Source organism: Linepithema humile, chromosome 1, assembly GCF_040581485.1.
Source record: "Linepithema humile isolate Giens D197 chromosome 1, Lhum_UNIL_v1.0, whole genome shotgun sequence".
In the NCBI taxonomy this organism is placed as follows: domain Eukaryota; kingdom Metazoa; phylum Arthropoda; class Insecta; order Hymenoptera; family Formicidae; genus Linepithema; species Linepithema humile.
In genome coordinates, this window is record NC_090128.1 from 17,440,189 (window position 1) to 17,460,438 (window position 20,250).

The following is a 20,250-nucleotide window of genomic DNA, read 5'->3' on the forward strand; positions in this document are numbered from 1 at the left end:
ATGTATTTTTAAAAAAAAATTCCAAATAAACGATTTTGTATTTCATTTCTTGCATTCGTTTCCTTCCCCTTTTCACATGTTCCTGCACGCTCCACTCACCATCGTCAATTTTTACAGCACGCTCAATCTGCGAAAATGGGTGGCTGACGCTCACCCCGTTCACGCAATATCGCGCGCTCGACCCCTTAACCATCAAACCAAATATCAAACTAAAAGTCGAATGACCATTCGTCGCTGCGACGTCATTCTTTTGTTCGCTATACGTGCCAGAGAGTCCGGGGTACCTCATATAGACGCGGCCCCAGCACATATACATCCCTTCCCTTCGCAGACTAGAGGCGACTGTGTGACGTCGTTTGTTTACATGCTCTATATCTGCCAGAGAGTCCGGGGTACCTCGTATAGACGCGGCCCCAGCACATATACATCCCTTCCCTTCGCAGACTAGAGGCGACTGTGTGACGTCGTTTGTTTACATGCTCCATATCTGCCAGAGAGTCCGGGGTACCTCGTATAGACGCGGCCCCAACATATATACATCCCTTCCCTTCGCAGACTAGAGGCGACTGTGTGACGTCGTTTGTTTACATGTTCCATACCTGCCACAGAGTCCGGGGTACATCATATAGACGCGGTCCCAACATATATACATCCCTTCCCTGCCAGGTCCCATAGCCATAAATACGACACACCATTTTACTATCATTAGATGTATAGGTAGCCCAGCAGACTAGGACCAGGACTAGAAATCCAGCGATCCAGGTTCGAACCCAGCTTGGATTTTTCTCAATTCCGAAAAATAAAAATCACTTGTCAACAGCCGCCATCTTGTCAACAGCCGCCATCTTGTAGACGTCCGCCATGTTGGACCCACTGCCGCCATCTTTTCCCTCTCCCCTCCCTATGACGTCATTTGTTTTGACGCCAGACCAAATGTAGGTCAGTGGGTCAAATATGGGGTAGGTGGTGGGGGTTTGTTGTGACGCCCCATACCTGCCATATACTACTTCGGCGGTTTCGGCGGCGGGCCCCCTACAAAACGGAATTTCGGAACGGTCGGGTGTGGGGGGTTTTCGGCGATTGACCGCCGTTGTTTTGACAAGAGTTTTATCGGCGCTCGATGCGCCCTTGGTGGGCTACGGACGATGGACGGTCCGTAGCCGTAACGATGCAGCTTGCGGGCTGCACCGTTACAAAGAAAAGGAATCGACATTTATAATGCATTACAAGAACAAGTAAAGAAATTTGTTGGCTCTTTTGAAAAATGTTCGGTTATTGTTACTGATGGGGCATCAGCAATGACTGGATCCAAAATTGGTCTGAAAGGATTACTTTTCGAAAATAATGTAAAATGTTTAATGTTTCATTGCATTATTCATCAAGAAGTCTTGTGTAGCAAAGCGCTTAAATTATCTGATATAATGAAAATTGTAACAAAAATTACAAATATTATTAAAGGTGGCAACAGATCGCTTTCCCATAGAAAATTTTGTTTATTTCTGGACGAAGTTAATGCTAGCTATCATGATTTAAAATTAAATAATATATAAGGCTCAGCAAATTATTAAAATCAATTAAAATCAATAGGAGCGTAAAGAGCCATAATGCTGGTTAGTCGTGCGAAGGTTAAGATATATTCATTAAATTGTTTACATCAAACGTTTCGACTTGCCATCAGGCCTTCTTCAGTGTACAATAGTAAAAATACAAATAAAACAGAAAATTCGCTCGCAAAATTCAAGACAGTGTGAAAGATGTGGAAGACATAAAAAACATCCTTTCCACTCGATTGTAGTTTAGTAGAAAAAATCAGAACTACAATAAATGCAATGAAATATAAATGAAATATATGAATAATACAAAAAAAATTATAAAAATAAGAAATAAGTGGACCGGAAATTGAGAACATTATATACATACTTGAATTGAATTCATGTTAAAACGCTGGTCCAAGTAGAGAGAACGAGGTGGAAAACAGAGAACAAATAGTCTTATCATTTTGAAAGTCAAGCTTTTAGTGAGAGAGATATACATTAGAAATTATAAAGATTCACGAGTGAAAGTATGGGAGGAAGGGGGGAGTGGAGAGGGGAAAAGTAAGTAAGGAAGGAGAGAAGGTGGGGGTATAATAGGATCCCAGACAGCACATGGATGTCCTCTGGAAATCCAAAGGACATCCAGTATGGACAAAACGGATATCCTGTGGACATCCTATTTCAATCCCGGGATATCTTCCGGATGTCCTGAGGAAGGGCAAATGATCGCTCATTTTTAGTCCCTGAATCATCCAAAGGATATTATGTAGGACATCCCAAGGATATTGTATAGAACATTACAAGGACTTTTATAGGACATAAAAATAATGTTTTTAAATTGATATTTCTCAGAAAAATAATGTTTTATTACGTTCATATTTATAATTAGATTTATATTAGATCACAAAAGCTTTATTTTTATTATAATTATATCACAAAAGTTATAACTACAGCTATAAACTTGTAAATAAAAATTATATTTATATAGATATATATGTTAATTTGTACATTCAGAACGTCAAAGTAATTACTAAAATAATAATTTTTTAAATTATTACTAAAGTAATAATTTAAAAAATGTTACATGAAAGATAAACTTAATAAAGAAAAGTAATAACATAAAATTATTAATGTAATGAGATCACAAAATAAGAACAAAATACATTGCAATTTATAGTTTGTACGTAAAACATTGCACTCATTAATTTTTGCAAAACAAAACTATTAAAAATAAAATAATTATATTTGTAAACATTTTATGTTCCAGCTCTATATATGTAGCAATTAAATAAAAGCTTTGGAAAAATTAAAAACTAAAAAAATTTAAAAAGTATGTACAGTTGTTTCATTCATTAATAATTAAAAAGAAATCATAAATCTGACTTAAGAAGCTATAGGTACTTTTTATATTATAAAGAATTAATTTTATTCTTTATTTTCCACTCCAAGGTCAGTTCTAGTTTCTTTGTTGCAAATGAAAATAAATTTATTACATCATTATATATATATATGCGTATATATAAAATATAAATGTAAATGCATATATGTATATATATTCGCGTTTCGAAATATTTTAAAACTTACTCGATTTTCTTTACATGACGTTCGTTTGCATGTCGCAACCATGATTTTATTGGTTCAGCAATATAATGATCTGTTGTTTCCGCAAATTGGTTTTGTACAACACCTAATACATATAAAATTATTTATTAATATAACTTATGTGCGTGCGTGCGTGCGCGCGCGCGCGCGCGCGCGTGTGTGTGTGTGTTGCGTGCGTGTATTATTTATGTGAACATATAATGTGCATATAAAATTAGAATATTTGCAATATTTACTTACTGAATATAATCTTTCGTAATTGTAAGTCATAAAACACTTGCTTTTTTTTGCCTCCCACATAACTAAACTTGCTAGCTAATTTGTCAGACATTAATTTGCGTAGGAGATTATGTTACTCCTCTAACATCATTTCCACCAATTTGTGACAACTGTTTGATCTATAAAAATTAATATCATTATAGAGAATAAAATACATTTTATATTTTATTTTACATAAATATTTGACTTCTATTTTTAAAAAATATTCACCAGTTCTTTGCGATTAATACTGCTGTGGCGGTTGCCAGATATTTTTGGGTAGGTTTGCACAAAGGAGTCAGAGCTAGTAACAATCTAGTTTATTCTATCTAATATCGTATTTTGTTTTTACAAAGTTTATGGCGCCCTAAGGCGCAGACTATTCGCAACCGGTGTTGTGGTTAGCGAGAGTCTCTTTAAAATAACGTCTTGAATTTCTTGCGACGTGCAAGAAGACGTTTTAGTCTGTGGAAGGCTAGCAGCCGCTCTAAGCTTTTCCCTGGTGTTGGCGGAAGTGGTGAAGGCGTACTGCCGGGACTCGGCGAGCGACACCTTAACTGGACTGCCTGTTCCGTCTGCGTAGTGGCGTCGGCAGTGTGTTCTCCGGTCTGAGTGGCTACGGACTGAGTAGCTGGTGGCCGTTGTTTCCTTGTCCGTGGATCGGAACGTTCTATCGTGAACTCTATGGGTATCAGAGTCCACGGTAATAATGCCTGCCCTGGTGCGACTCCCTGGTCTAGTGACTGCGGTCCTGTCGGTACCTCGGCTATTCCCTTGGAAGGTGGCTGCAGAGGGGGTTCCCTCGGAGTAAGTTGCAGCCGCTGAGGAGGTTCGTCGGGACGTCTCCTCTTCCGTGGTCTTGGCACCGTAGTGCCGTTTTATATCTTTTGAGGGCCAAAAATTAATTGGCGCGCCTCAAAGACAATTTTCGAGGGCCAAGGTGAGTTGGCACACCTCGTAAAATGCCGGGTTACCTTGTCTGTGATCTGAGGCCCACTATATGTAAGCTCACTCAGATCCGAGGACGTGTTGATTATCGTTTTTCGATGCTCATATATAGGCAGCTCGTGGCTTTTTACTTACGAGTTAGTTTTAGCCGGTCGTAGCCTTCTAGCGGTGAATATTGGAACTTATGCTTTCTCTCCGTCTAGTGACGGTATCTCTGTTTCTATTTGTGGTTGGCTATTTAGCCGCCACAACTGCCTTCTATTAGTGATTTTTCGAATTGTTCTAAATCTTCAATAGTGTCAATTGGAAAATTATCCATTAAATGCTCTCTAATTTCGTTTTCCTGAATGTTTTTATTTGAATTAAATGTTTCAATACGTTGTAATATAGTATTTAATTTATTATTAATAAGTTTTTGTTGTTCATCTAATGAAGACATTTTAAATCCCATGTCTGTAAGTTTCCTTATTATGTAACGTTGAAAATCAAAGGTATCTAAAAATATAAAATAAAAAAAAAATAATTAAAATATAAAATATATAAAACGTAATTTCATAAATTAAATCAATACTTACAGTAACTAGTATTTGAGCTAGCATCGTTATTACTTTTATAAAATTTACCAAAAGACTTGCTATTATACAAACTATTTTCATTTTCATTAATTTCTGTAGAAAAGAAAATAATATAAACATATTTAAGAAATTATATGACTAATCTGATTATCTGATTAATTTAATGTATAAATTACCTTCATCATTGTCAGCAACTAAATCATGATGTATTTCTTTTCTCTTCATTTTAGATATGTTAGTATGTGTCGACAATTTCTCTAATTCTTTCTCCTTGAGGATAGTTGTAATATTTTCTGTGTTTTCAAAAATATGTATTTAAAATTATAGAAACTGCTATATATATAATATTCTGTTGTTCTTATTTACCTGTTAACTCCTGGCTTGGTTTACTATAATTAATCTTTTTATTGCATGTAGTTTTTGTTTGTGGAATCGTAGGAAGAGGTGGTAGAATCTCTTCTCCATCAGTATCACTGCTTGATATCATTCTTTTAGCTCTATCTTTTCGCGATTTTTTTAAATTTTCAGAATCACTTTCTGAATTAATATCCGAGACAAATTCTGCTTTCTTTAATTTTATTAGTCCTTTTTCATATGTTTCTAAAACACAAAATAATTTTATTAATATTTAATACAATTAAAAAATATTTAATATAAAATAATTTGTAATTTATATAACACTAACTTTTTTCTTTATATGTGTGTGTGTGTGTGTGTGTGCGTGTGTGTGTTAATTAGTGTATATTGAAATAATTTTTGATCTAGGAAGAATTAATGTTATATAAATTATAAATATATGTATATATATGTATATAAATATATGAGAGACACACGATTAACCACATTGAAATTGACCACAGCCATTCACAGCTACTGGTGCTTAGAGTTTTTCCACTGGATGGTTGCTGTGAATGGCCTGCGGTCTATTGTAACGTGATCAAACGGGTACTTCCTATATACATGTATATATGTATTATATATTTACACACATATACATACATATATATATATATATATATGTGCACACAACATATACAAAAAATAATTTCTTTTATTACTTACGTGCAGTAGCTAGTATTCTTTTTACATCATATAAGAACCAACTATTATCATATAATATACGTTTTTGTACAGCTTTGATAAATCTTGCATGCGAGGTAAACTGAGGCCAACGAGCAGCAGTTTTATTTTCTGTTAGCCAAGAACTAGGGATCATTTGGAGACCGTCCTCGAACTCGACGATAGAATATAAATCCTCCATGATAGAATTTGAACTACATAATAATATACAATAATGGTAATAAGTAATAATAAGTAATTAATGCAATAATGGAATTACATAATAATATACAATAATGGTAATAAATAATAATAAGTATTTAATGCAATAATGGAAAAACTGCAAATTTATTACTGTCTAATGGTAATTTAACATATTTAGTTTTAATATCTTTTATTGGCCACATCTTCAATTCTGCAGATAAGTTATATACAATAAATATTCCTATAAGAGATGAGGGACAAGGTTTATCATATAAATCTTCTTTATGACAGAATTGATTGCCTATAATGACATTCATATTAAGCTCTTTATAATAAGCTATATTTTTTACTTCCACAATGCTTCCATCTGTCAAACTACAACAATTATCTGCCAATGTATCAATACGTATAATTGTATTTAAGCATTTTATTATTTTATACTGTGGATTAAAACAATTTTCTATTAAAGGGCCGTTTACATGAGAAGATTTAAAATCTACTATAAAATAAGATGATGTTTCAAGAGAATTTTCTGCTGTATTGATAATACATTGTTCATGTTCAATGTATCTCCGAACAACCTGTTGTAGAGGTTTGTCATGTTTTTTTAATAACTTTTTCAACATTTGTAAATAATTTTCATATTTGAAGGAACTAAAACCATCTAATGGACCAAACTTTTTAACATCTTGTGCTAGGTGGATAAGACCATGTACATTATGAGAAATATTATGAGTACCATATAACAATGCAAATGTTGATACAAAATATTGGAGTAGTTCTTGAGCATAATCAATGAAATTTTGAAACTGCAAGCAGCATAGAATTCTAATTGCCACATGTAAAGTTAAAAAATGATTATATAAATTTTTTTGCAGAAATGATTTTAAAACTACAGGACCAATATATAGTAGAAAATTTCTAAATTCGGTGGCTTTCCATAATTTCACAAAAACAAGTGATCTTGTCTTACGTACAAATTCACATGGTACGTATAATTTTAATGCTTGTTCCAACTGCAATGATATTGTCTCAACTTTACGATTTTGTAAACGAACTTTAAGTTCTCCAAATAACCACATTATAACAATTTCCGTGTAACTCCTAAACAAACGAGATACATATAATCCAAAGGTATATTGTGTACAAGATCCAAATTTGGAATCTCTGAGATAACTGAATGTCCAATATGATAATTTTCATCCTTTTTTAAACGAAAATCATTATCTGTTCGTAGTTAAGCATTTATTTCAGGAAAACACATTTTACCGTTAATAAAACTACCTTCGGTAATACATTTTGTGCAACTCGAATAGCCATTATGTCCTTTTGTTTGTAATATAAATGATTTGACTGGCGCATCGCATATAATTGCTTCTATGGTACATGGAATATTTTTATTATTAATAATAATTCCATCTTTACATAATATTTTTGTATCGTTTACGAATTGTTGAAGAAAATCATTTGAATTAGATGGTTTTCGTGTACCATAATAAAGACCAATAATAAATACGTTTTTAGACTTAGTTATAGATCCCAAGATTGGCCAAAATTGTTGTTGTGATGATTTAGATAAGGGGAGTCCATCAACATTTATAGATAATTTGATACTAGTTACATTTTGTGGAATTGATGATATAATACTTAATATTGCTTTTGACAATCCAAAGTGATAATATTGGCCACCAGCATAAACATCTATATTAGTAGTATTTCGAGGAGTACGTACAAGACTTCTTGCATCAGATGGAATTTTAAAACTACAATCTTTACACGTATATTGTTTTATACCTTTTAATAAAGAATGTAATGATGATCGTGGAAACGTTCTGTAACTGCCCAATGAGCTAAAAACTTTTTAAAATCAATATTTTTTTTTTTATCTGATCTCCTATCTGATTTGCTATTGAAACTGCCATCTAATAATGTATTATTTGATGTACTATTATTTTCTGAAACTAAATCAATTTCTGTATTATTATTATCAAAGTCGTGTACAATATCCTGATTGGATAATGACTCACTTGATGCGCATTCATTTGATACTATATTTTCATTATATACCACATTGTCATTATGTACCATATTGTCATTATGTACTATATTATCATTATGTACCATATTGTCATTATGTAAATTCTCAATGTGTGATTGTGTGTTTTGATTAGATGTAGAAGCAAAAGAATTGCTATCAAAACCTTTTATTATCATTTCTGTTTCTAACTTAGCTAATTTTCTTCGATATGAGGAACTAATTACATGTTTGTATTTATTAGAAATTTCACGCGACATTTTTTATATTCCTACAAATAAATTTTCATAATAAAATTTAAAAAATTAATCAATTAAACATTACTTCGTATAATAAAGACTAAATTCTCGTCGTATCAAGTCTCATCGAATAAATACTTCATACAATGAGAAATACTTTTTGACCTTTTTTATCTTAATAGAAAAGAATATATATATATCTCTAATAAAGATTACATTATTTACATAAAAATATATTTATATATAACTTACGTATATCGAAATCAGCTTATGTCCAAAAACCTTCAAACTGATGTTTCGCAAGATAAAAAACTGGTGTTAACGTATCTACCTAAAATAATGTACAAAGAATTGCATTAAGTAGTTATGATTATTTCTCAACAAACACAAAGTAACGATAACAATATATGATAATAATTTATTATAATTTTCCATTCAAACTATAACGTAAAACATGTCTTGTAACAATTACATTGAATAAGAATATGTTATGTTATTCTTTGTGTTTGCTTAATTAGAAGTTTAGATAGTTCTAAAAACATTTATTAATTAAAATTTATTCATTAATAATTGCTAAACGCTGATTTTTAACAACAGCAAGCAATGAATATAACCTAACCTAACCTAATCTTTCTAAAATTATTCTGTAAAAAAATATCATGTATTATACGTTTGTATAATGTTCATCTCAAGGAATAATTTGAAAAACAAATAATTAATTAATTTGCTAAAGAAATTACACTTATCTATATTCTTCCACTTATTGTAAAAAGATTTCGAGCTCCTGAAATAACCGGCAACACTGATCACAGTAATCACTATGACGCGCTTATGGAGGATAGATCGGGAAACATTCCACCGGTACTACCCCACGTGACGATCTTAGCAGACATGTGATATGCTATTGAGGCCTGTTGACGCTTGCGCTGGCTTGCGCTACTGCACATGTGCAAGCTCACGATCTTTTCTCACGATTTTTGATTTTTGCTCTGCTACATTAGTGATGTACACTGCGCGTCAACGATTCGCAGGGTTGTGCAATGGCCCTAACTTATTGGCTATGTATTAATTAATACATAGTGTACTATAGTGTACTATATCCAGATGAGACTCGGAGTCGGAGTCTCATCTGTTATGAGAAAAAAGATTATATATAGTACATTAATTTTTTAATTACATATATATATTTATTTTATCAATTAATCGCCAAACGTAGGATATCCTCCAGATATCCAAAGGACATCCAATATAATACACAAGGACAGATATCCTACAGATATCCAGTGGTTATCCAATGAACATTTATGAAACATTTATACTTTAAATTATATTAAATATTTTATATAACTGACAGTATCATGCATGCATATTAAATTTTCATAAAATATATTTATAATGATATCTTAAAATGTCCTGTAAATGTCCTGAGCCGTCCTGGATATATTCAGGATGATCCTGAGGATGTCTTGCGCTGTCTGGGATAGATAGAAGGAAAGGGAAGGAGAGGTATTATTTATAAAGGAGGAAATAAATTAATGATGGGGAGGACTAAATGATCCGTGTCGTTATGATTGTTAAGGCCTGCATTTTGTCTTTTGATAAAAACCATTTCAGAGATTAATCTTTTTTGATAGAAAAGTTCCCCGTCAAGTATCTTTACTTTATCTCAATCAAAATCGTGGGAGGAATCCAACCTATGCCTAAATATGACTGAAGGAGAACAGCTTTTCTTATTAATGTCATTCTTATGTTCTTTTAATCTAGTGTTAAGCTGTCTTTTGGTCTGTCCAACATAATACTACAGTCATACTACAGTCACGACACGGAATCATATAAACCACTTGGCAGTGTGCAAGTTTGTTTAAATTGTCTTTCCCTGTTTTTATAAAGCATTTTAGGTTATTTGGAATTGAGCAAGCTAGTTTAAAATTAAAAGTTCTCGTAATCATGATTTGTTACTGCATTCCGAAATCAGATGGTTAAGCGCAGGAAAATGTTTGCAACGTTTTTTTGCGCTTCGAAAAGAAATTCCAGACTTCTTGAAAGAACACATAAAAAATTCATTAGATTTGCAAAATAAATTTAAAAATACCGATTTTCTGAAAAAAATTAGCTTTTTTAACCGATTTTACAAATTATTTGAATATTTTAAATTTGAAACTTCAAAAACGCAATCAAACCATATCTGATTTAATAAGTCATGTTAATGGATTTTGCAATAAACTTAATCTATTTTTAATAGAAATATCCAAAAATGAATTCCATCATTTTCCTTGTGCAAAAAAATTAAAAAGGAGCTGGTTAATGTTGATTTTAGTATAGTTATACAAATGTGTCGTTGATGAGTTTGAAATCCGCTTCAAAGCTTTCGATATAATAAAAAAGGATTTATGTATTTTCAATAATCCTATACAAGTCAAGGTACCAGATCAAGAAATAAAGTATCGAAAAGAATTATGTGATTTACAGGCAGATGAATATTTGATATCCAAAACTGAAGTAGGATTAGAGTTTTTCAAGCTCTTATCAAAAGATAAGTATCCGAATCTCAAAGATTTCGGGCTTCGAATTTGTTCTATGTTCAGCTCCACATATAACTGTGAAAGTACATTTTCAATAATGAAACATTATAAATCTTTGAAGCGTACTTCACTAACAGATTCATCACTTATACATTCAATGCGAATTGCTGTTACACCGATGGATATTGATATTTCAGCTTTTGTAGAAAATGCCGCATGCTCGCAAGTTTTGCATTAATGTTTTAAATTTAATCAATAGTCATATTTATCGTACTTCTTTTTCATTAATCATCATTAATTAAATAACAGGGCGCGTAATAAAATAAAGAAATTTGAAAATAATATAATATAAAATAAATAAAATAAAAATTTTTTAATATAAAAAAATTTATAAAAAAAATAAAAAAGACAAAAAACCGTTAAAAAACATAAATAAGGAGCCAGTATCCGCCACATCCACGTCGTTGGCTCCGGGCACGGCAGAGAGCGGAAAATCAATTTTTAAAGAATTTTTTGAACAACTTGCACACTTGCTTGCGGCGGTCCTGAACGCGCGCGATGTGAGATACAGAAAGCAGTCGTGGAAGGAGATAACTTCAGGCGGGGACCATTTACCGGCGGAATCTTGGTGGGGAAACAGTCACGTGATCAGTTGGAAGGCTCTGCCCTAGGTTAAACCAATGTCATCATCGAATGTCCCTTGTAGGGACATATGTCCTCCTCCAAACCCAACAACTTTGGTCTAAATCATTTTTCTTGAAAATGTCTCTCTGAAAAGTTATTCACGTGGGGTTTTAAAAATGGGACACCCTGTATATATTGCTCGTTTTTCGCCAACAATAAATATTAATATAAACATAAATATTATAAATATTAACCTTTACTTGTCAATTGCCCCAGTTGCTTTGAAACAACCAAAACAGCATTGCCATTATGTTCATAACCAGTCATGATGTAAAAATATGTAGAGTCGGAACACGCCGACTCGATATGCCTTGACATCCGTGCAACTTCATATGTTAAGGCATTAGTGTAATCAGGTGTACATGATATCGGCTTGAATCTTTGACAATAATTTAAATATATAAAAATGGTGTTATATTGTTTTGTGGAAGGCTGCAAATCAAGGAAATATAAAAAAGGGGAAATAAATGATTTCAGCCTGCAGTTTTAAGCTGATGGCAGAGACCCAGGGAGAACAACAGGTCTAAGAAACGTCTAATAGACGTCTATTAGACGTTTTTTAGACCTGTTGTTCTCCCTGGGGAACGAGACGTAAGTGGTAATAGTGGGCGTATACATATGAGTATATACATATATAGACTTCAATAGAGAGTCTACAATAGAAAGAGATAAAATAATCCAAATGCTCTCTGCGTGATCGCATCTTGAGCAGCACAACGCTTTCCAGTTTGTATAGAGTTCATTGAATTTATGTAAATAATCAAAATATAATAAAAAGAATTTTCACACAACTTCCTTTATTTAATAAAGATTGCCAAAAAACGTTTTTATTTTTTTATGGTCAAAGTGGTCTTTTCTGGTAAAGTCTAATTCAAAAAGACCATATCCTGTAGCATATATATGGGCACCATCAAATTCTAGAGAATATATATCTGAGTCATCCACATCATACGTCTAAAAATTTTCAAGAGAGTTAATAATAATTTACTAATAAAGTACAAGATACAAAAAATTTTAAAATAATACAAACTTGAATGGCAACACTTTGTCTCTGATCCCATAGAGAACCAATTCAATGACCTGTCATAAAAGTGTTCATATTATCTGATGAGCAACAGTATAACCAGCCATATTTGGAAGAATCTCATGTACGTACAAATTCGGATGTTCTGAAATCACAGTAAGAAATATAAATAAATTGAATGGCTAATTCCCAGGAAGAACAACAGGTCTAAGAAACTTCTAATAGACGTCTATAGACGTTGTTTTCCCTGGGTTGGTATTAACAATAAGATTTATTACCTCAAATCCATTTTTTAAATAGAATTAACAAAACACATGAGAATAGAGTGAGAATCCTCCCATAGTAGCTGTTGACTATAATCATCACATTTTTTATTCATTACCTGATAACTAAAATTCCTTTACATACATTAGTTTGTTATATATTCCAAATATACACATACTTGATTAGGTTCATATGTATTATATTTCTGCAGTTTCATATTTTGTTTAAATTTTCGGGTTATCAAACCGTCCTTGTAAGTCGTAATTAGAAATGTTATTAAATCGGATGATATAATAGTGTCTGTATAAACATAACTCAAGAGTACGTTTACACGGTAACGTTAATCGAGTTTCATAAGTACGGATGTTACTATACCCAATTGAGATTGACGTGTAAATGTAGTCAATGTTCAATCGAACATTTGTAGAAATCGATTAATTAATTGAAACAACTTACTTTTTATCAATATCGTAAATTAGAAACGACGACTCATAAAGAGAGCGCGATGAATTCCAATTAACGGAACTAGCCGCAAATTTTGTTCCTAAAAAGTCAAATAAGATTGATTTTATACGAGATTTGTCGCCTTCACAAGATATTTTGTTTTCTTCCGTACAACTTTTTCTATCATATTTCAGTACCTACAAAAAAACAAACTTTTTACATACTACATTAACATAGCAATTTTTCTTTAACCTTACCTTTAATAAATTTCCAGAACCAGTTATAATGTGTTGCGATGTTGCGTTTATTTGTTCAATTTTATAATGCACATCATGTATTTTTAAACGTGTAAATAAAAAATTATTTTGATTATCCTTAATTTCCCAGCGGTTAATAATACCATATCTGCAAGAATTTTCGTCAAAAAAAAAAAAAAAGAAATAAACATAAAACACAGTTAATAAATAAATACTCACCTGTCGCCACTTATAATATAATTATTTCTATTAGCAAAAAATTTAATAAAAGTTTTGTCAGTTTTCAAAATCTTTTTACCCTTTTCAATGGTACCGTTTTCTGCACGTTTATAAGCAAGAAAATTACTATCACACAAATACCAAACCGTATTTCTAGTCATTTGTACGTTTTGACTTACATACTCTATATAGTTTTCGTTTCTTTTATATATATGTCTTCTTTTATATCCTTTATATAACCAGTTGTAATTTGTAATAAATACAGAATTTTTATATAAAGATAATAGTGGTTTACATTTGTAAGGTTTAGGATGATCGAGAGGTTCTTTAGTAAATAATAACCCAGGGAGAAACACAAGATCGGATATACAGGGTGTTGCATATACATATTGGGCAGTACGACGGGTTGCGCGGCATACTTTGCAGGGATAGGCGCGGTTCAGTGGGTAATGACAGCATATATACGTAGCATCGTAACTTATTGATCGAATTGATCGCGCGCATTTTTACTAATTTTGAGTTTACAGCGTTTTAATTATAATGGACTTGAATAATCGTTGCGATTATTACTAGAGAAGCTAAAACACATTAAAGATAAAAAATTAAATTTTAGAAAGTTAACACGTTAAAAGATACAAATATGATACAACAAAATTTCTTTCTTTACCGCTTTACTTTTCGCGCGTGTTAGCGTTGTAAATTTTGATAGAGCGGTAAAGAAAGAAATTTTGTTGTATCATATTTGTTTCTTTTAACGTGTTAACTTTCTAAAATTTAATTTTTCATCTTTAATGTGTTTTAGCTTCTCTAGTAATAATCGCAACGATTATTCAAGTCCGTCATAATTAAAACGCTGTAAACTCAAAATTAGTAAAAATGCGCGCAATCAATTCGATCAATAAGTTATGATGGTACGTATACCATATATGCTGTCATTACCCATTGAACTGCGCCTATCCCTGCAAAGTATGCTGTGCAACCCGTCGTACTGCCCAATATGTATATGCAACATCCTGTACGTCTATTAGATGTCGGAGCCATTTAGTCTAAAATAATGTCTAGAAATATCTAAATTAGATGCCATGTAATTTTGTGTCATTTATTTCCTTATACAAAATTAAAACTTAATATTTACACAATAGCGATGTATTGTTTATCAAACACTGTTTAGATTACAAATTATCTTTCGACATCTAATAGATGTCTAATAGACTTCTAACAATAAGTAAATATATTAATGCAATATAGGCTTAGTTTACACCGATTGTTTAGTACACGTATCAAATACTAAATCAGCTTCTTTGATTGGTGTAGATTTTACACTAAACGATTTATACCTATCGAAGAAGCAGATTTAGTATTTGATACGCGTACTAAACAATCGGTGTAAACTAAGTCATAGCCTCATCAGGATAAAAACACAAAAATTTTGTGGTTAAAAAAATAATCTCATAAAATGTATTTTTAGTCTAATATTAATATTTACTTTGTATTTGCGCAAATCAATTTCTGTCTGTCATGATTTTGGAGATTATAAAATTAATAATGATGTCTACATATATGATCGATAGCTATACCTGCAAAAAGAAAGAGATAGCATTATGTCTGTCCTCTTTTACCCGAGGCTGTCAGCAGCATATATAATTATAATCGATTATAAATTGTTCTTTAATATTATATTATATTAATATTATATATAATATTATATATAATATTATATAATATTTTTACGGAAAAATTGTTTTAGTAATTTTGTTTTTTGCGGGTGCTATATTGACCAATCAATATCGATCATTTATATGATTGGTTACGTTGCCTTTTATACCGCTCAGGCTCAACAAGTATTGCCGCGCGAATGCCGTAACCTATTCACGTGTTTACGTGCTGTGCTGTCTTGTGTCTCGTGTGTGCTGCTATAAAATAGTAAAAAATGGATAATGAAGAGAAACCGGTAAGTGCACGATTTTTTTCCCAAGGAAAAATTGATTGTGCTTTATCTTGTGATTTAATATATTTGTGTACTTTAAAGTAAAATATTATGCTTTTAGGTTAGTTCGCATTTGCAAAAGTTCGCGTTGCATCGCATTGTACACTCTTTAGTTCTTTTTTCTCTCCAACGCTTGAATATAACGTTCTTCTCATTTTAAGTGCGAATTGTATACAAGTGTACAAAATAGCAACGCAACAATAACAAACCTTTTGTTTGTTTTACTTCTAATAATGTATAAACTCAATTTTTAGATTATACTTCTTTAAAGATTTTGTCAACTTTGTCTTATTAAAATTTTAGATCTAGAAAATATTAAATTATTTTTTATCTTAGAGTATTAGTAAAATTGAACTTAACAAATTTTATAATAAATATAATTAAATATTGTGTATGTATTCGCAAAGAAATTTGAATAATGTAGAAATGTATCGTATAATATATTCTACTGTAGTAATATAAGTACCTACTTTAGAAATCTTATAAATATTATTATATTATATATATTACAATTATGTACTGTGTTAAATGTATATTATGCAGTATTGTTTTAAGGCTCAGTAAAACATATACTAAGAAAAAATACAGCATTGTAGTGTATGCGTCAAATGATATTAAAGATATAAATGCGCAAGCATTCTACAATGCTGTATTTTTTCTCAGTATATGTTTCAGTGATCCTTAAAACAATATTGCATATTATAATAAAACAATGTACTTATGTACTACATATAAATAAATCTGACATTACATTACACAAGGCTATAATTTTGACAGTTCATTAATATATATTAACAATCCGTTGGGTTAAGCCCATATCAGACTACGTATTAAAGATTGAAGATTGGAATTTAATTAATCAAGACAGAAGACTAAAATTTCTTTGTTCTGTTTAGTTAAATTTCAATTTTAATTGTTAATGCATGGTTTGATACGAGCTTTATATAAGCTTTATATAAAGCGTCTAATCAACATTTATAAGACATCTACAAGACGTCTAATAGATGTGTCTAATAGAAACCATTTCGACGTCTACCGAGATGCAAAAATCAACTTATTTTAGATCTATCGAATAGACGTCAACTAGACATCTATTCGACTTTACGTTTCTCCCTGGGAAATCTTCTTGGAAAAAACAACACTGGTATTATATTTACCACACGAATTAATACACAAGAAAAGAGGGGGTCGCGCTATGCCACGTTCCCTTTTTCAAAAATTAACGAATAGTTTTTTATTAGGAAAGGTACGCTCACCTTTATTAATCACTGGGTGCACGCTCGCACCTTTTATTTTTAACTGTTCTTTTAAACACGTTGTGAAAAACTCCGGACCAGTACACGCTCGCACGGCCGTAAGGATACTCTCTACGCACTCTTCGTCGTTCTCTTGAAACCGTGTGAGCTTTTCGGGCGCGGTATAGCTCGCCGGAATCCAGGTTCGGTCGGTTGGGGGTGTGCCAAAGAATGTACACGCTTGGTTGATAATAAATTAGAAAACGTATTTATTCAATTAATTATGTTTGATGACTGTGTGTACATGCGATGTATGATTGCGATGGATGTAGCGAGATTTGTATAAATGAGATGTGCGATTGTGATGCAAAAGAATATACAAGCAACGGCGAAATAAGTAGAAAAGTATTGGTGCGATCAATATAAAGGCAACGGTGAAATAATTATTAAGCGACGGCGGAATAATTATTAAGCGACGGCGGAATAATTATTAAAGCAGCGTGAAATAAATATAAAAGTATCGGTGAGATCAGTATAAAGGCAACGGTGAAATAATTATTAAGCAACGGTGAAATAATTATTAAAGCAGCGTGAAATAAATATAAAAGTATCGGTGAGATCAATATAAAGCAACGGTGAAATAATTATTAAGCAACGGCGGAATAATTATTAAAGCAGCGTGAAACAAATATAAAAATATCGGCGAAATAATTATATGTCAACGGCGAAATAATTATTCAAGCAACGGTGAAGTGATTATAAAAGCAACGGCGAAATATGATAAAGTTTGACGTGAGGCGTCTTAGTGCGATCGGCGGAACGATCGGTGCAGGCGCGGTGTGATCGAGTCGTAGCGGTTGGCACACGACGGAGCGCTGGTCGGTGAGTGCGTTCGTAGAGTGTCGCGAGTCCGTTCGATAATAGATCGATGCGGACTATTCGGCGGCGCGGATTGGTCGACGCGGTTTTGCCTGCCGAATGGATTATGATTCAAAATCTCGGCGAATAAACGCGATATATGGATTAGGATGCCGATTACGCTCGGCGGGAGTACGAGAACGCTCGTACGAAGGCGAGAATAGAACGGCAATCCGGCTTGGTGCACGGGAATGCCCGTTGCACGAAGATCGGTGCCTGGCGAAGCCGAGTGCGCTCGGCGGGAGTACGAAGACGCTCGTACGAAGGCGGAATTAGAACGGCGGTCCGGCTAGGTACGCGGGAATGCCCGCTATATGAAGATCGGTGCCTAGAGGAGCCAAGTACGCTCGGCGGGTATACGAGTATACTCGTATGCGGAAGCAAGAATACCGAGGACGCTCGGCGGTACACGAGAACACTCGTGTGCTGGAAAAGGCATAGAATCCGAGTACGCTCGGTCGGACTACGAAAACGCTCTTAAGCCTTGTGTCCACGATGCTAGAACTCAATCCGAGATCTCGGTCCGAGTTCTCAAACAATAATATTTATACTTGGCTGAATATAGTTAGCGTTGTAATCGAGTTACGATTCTTTACGATGATTTTCTGATCTATGTTATATTGCCAAGTTGGTTTATAGATATCATCAAGTGATGCACCGCTTGATTTCGAATGTTTTATTTTATTTAGATGGTCCAGATATTGTGATTTTAAATTATTAATTTTTTTTTTGCAATTTCAGTTGTTAGTGGTTGTCTTGTTAATTCTTTGTACTGATTACAGATTATCTGTAAAGCTTGATCTCGTTTCATACGATTATGATAATCAACACTTTTTGTAACATATAAACAAAAATGTTGTTGATATAACATTAATAAAATTTTAACATTTTCCTTATTATCCATTTTTTATTATAAAAGAAGTTTTTTCTGAAAATCAATTTTATATATTATTATACTTTTCTTGAAAAATAATATGTATATATAGGTTATAATATATTTTTAATGTCTTTTTTTTTTATTTTTTTTTTTTTTAACGCAGAGAAATCCATTACGGATACCCGCAGCCCTTGGGGGAGGAACTGCAGGTTATGTGGGACTCTCCCCGGCCAGCCGACCGGGGCCTACCCACTAAAACCCTGCGAGTGGCCTACACCGGCATGATGCAGGGACCCGGGGAACTGCCCGAGGGTATAACGTCCCGGGCCCCCGCTGCCTGACGCTCTAAGAGCATTGCTCCTCGTCCTAACCCTCCCAAGGGAGAGTTAGGACCTGCTGGGAGGACCACTACCCCCTCCCAGCATCATCTCGCGTAATGCGGGGGGTGGAGTCGGTGTTAGGGCCCCCGCCCCATACACCGGCCCCCTCGGACGCCCGGCTGGCGGGAAGAGCGGGAGGGATGATGTCCTCAGAAGAAGACCCCCATCCCCACTCGACCCCCGGCCGGAACCCGTTAGGGAGGGTGCGGAGAAAACCGCTCCCCCCCGTAGATGCGCGGGTGGTCGCCGCCGACGGCCAACCAGCCGTCGACGACGGGGAACACCCGCGCCGTCCGCGTGAGGATCATCCGGGGGGTTGGCTTCCCCCCGTCTGATCCTCTCGGCTTCCTCCTTCTGGGAGATAACATTCTCGCAGAAGGTGGAGACCGCCCTCCAGTTTTCCTCTCCCTCCAGCATTCTCTCAACGAGAGTGGGGAGGGAAAGGTCACAGCCCACCACTGCGAGCAGAACCCGGCGCTCGGCATCCCACGCCGGACACACTTCAAGAGTGTGCTGCGCCGTGTCCCGCCCGGCCGCACAGTGGTGGCACTTGGTCGTGCGTTCCCGCCCAATGTTGTGCAGGTACTCACCGAAACAACTATGTCCGGTGAGCACCTGCGTCGTTCTAAAGGACAGCCCGCGTCCCCTCCGCCCCAGCCACTGCCGGAGACGGGGGTGGATGGCCGTGGCGACCCTACGGCCCGAGAGATATTTTACCCGGGCCACCCGCCCGAGGAATTGCTCCCACGAGCAAATGGCCCGAGCCCGGGCCTGCCGTCTCATACGGTCGACCGCGCCGGGAGGGAAGCTTCCCTCCCTGCGGAGATCCCTAAGGCCATTATAGGCTTCCCGGTATTGCTCCGCGAGGAACTCTACCGGGGGGATCCCCGCCAGCACGGTCGACGCCGTATACGACACCGTCCTGTACGAGCGGATGACTCTGATGGCGGCCAGCTGCAACGCCCGATGCATACTGGCTTGTAT

General features: G+C 34.4%; 1 protein-coding gene across 4 annotated transcripts; it reads right to left on the bottom strand.

Annotated features, from left to right (window-relative positions):
* Positions 1-2,656: 2,656 nt before the first annotated feature.
* LOC136997487 (uncharacterized) lies at positions 2,657-10,018 on the bottom strand. Of its 4 annotated transcripts, none has more exons than XR_010888230.1 (7): positions 8,708-10,018; positions 5,981-6,192; positions 5,285-5,518; positions 5,095-5,211; positions 4,919-5,011; positions 3,378-4,838; positions 2,657-3,222 (listed from the first exon to the last, which is right to left on the bottom strand). XR_010888230.1 is itself a non-coding variant. In XM_067348392.1 (7 exons), the coding sequence occupies exons 3-7, from the start codon at positions 6,177-6,179 to the stop codon at positions 4,582-4,584; spliced, it is 900 nt and encodes a 299-aa protein (XP_067204493.1). In that variant the 5' UTR covers positions 6,180-6,192; positions 8,708-8,786; positions 9,196-10,018; the 3' UTR covers positions 3,701-4,581. The 4 variants fall into 4 exon arrangements, 2 of the variants coding, with proteins under 2 accessions (XP_067204493.1, XP_067204492.1); XR_010888229.1 differs by having other exon boundaries at positions 2,657-3,535; positions 3,627-4,838; positions 8,708-10,017; XM_067348392.1 differs by lacking the exon at positions 2,657-3,222 and having other exon boundaries at positions 3,701-4,838; positions 8,708-8,786; positions 9,196-10,018.
* Positions 10,019-20,250: the final 10,232 nt, after the last annotated feature.

Coding starts and splice junctions, on each gene's coding strand:
- LOC136997487 (XM_067348392.1), bottom strand. CDS start 6,179: ATGGAGGATTTATATTCTATCGTCGAGTTCGAGGACGGTCTCCAAATG. Junction 5,519..5,980: donor AAGAATACTAGCTACTGCAC/GTAAGTAATAAA, acceptor TTTGTGTTTTAG/AAACATATGAAAAAGGACTA. Junction 4,839..4,918: donor TAGCTCAAATACTAGTTACT/GTAAGTATTGAT, acceptor TTATATTTTTAG/ATACCTTTGATTTTCAACGT.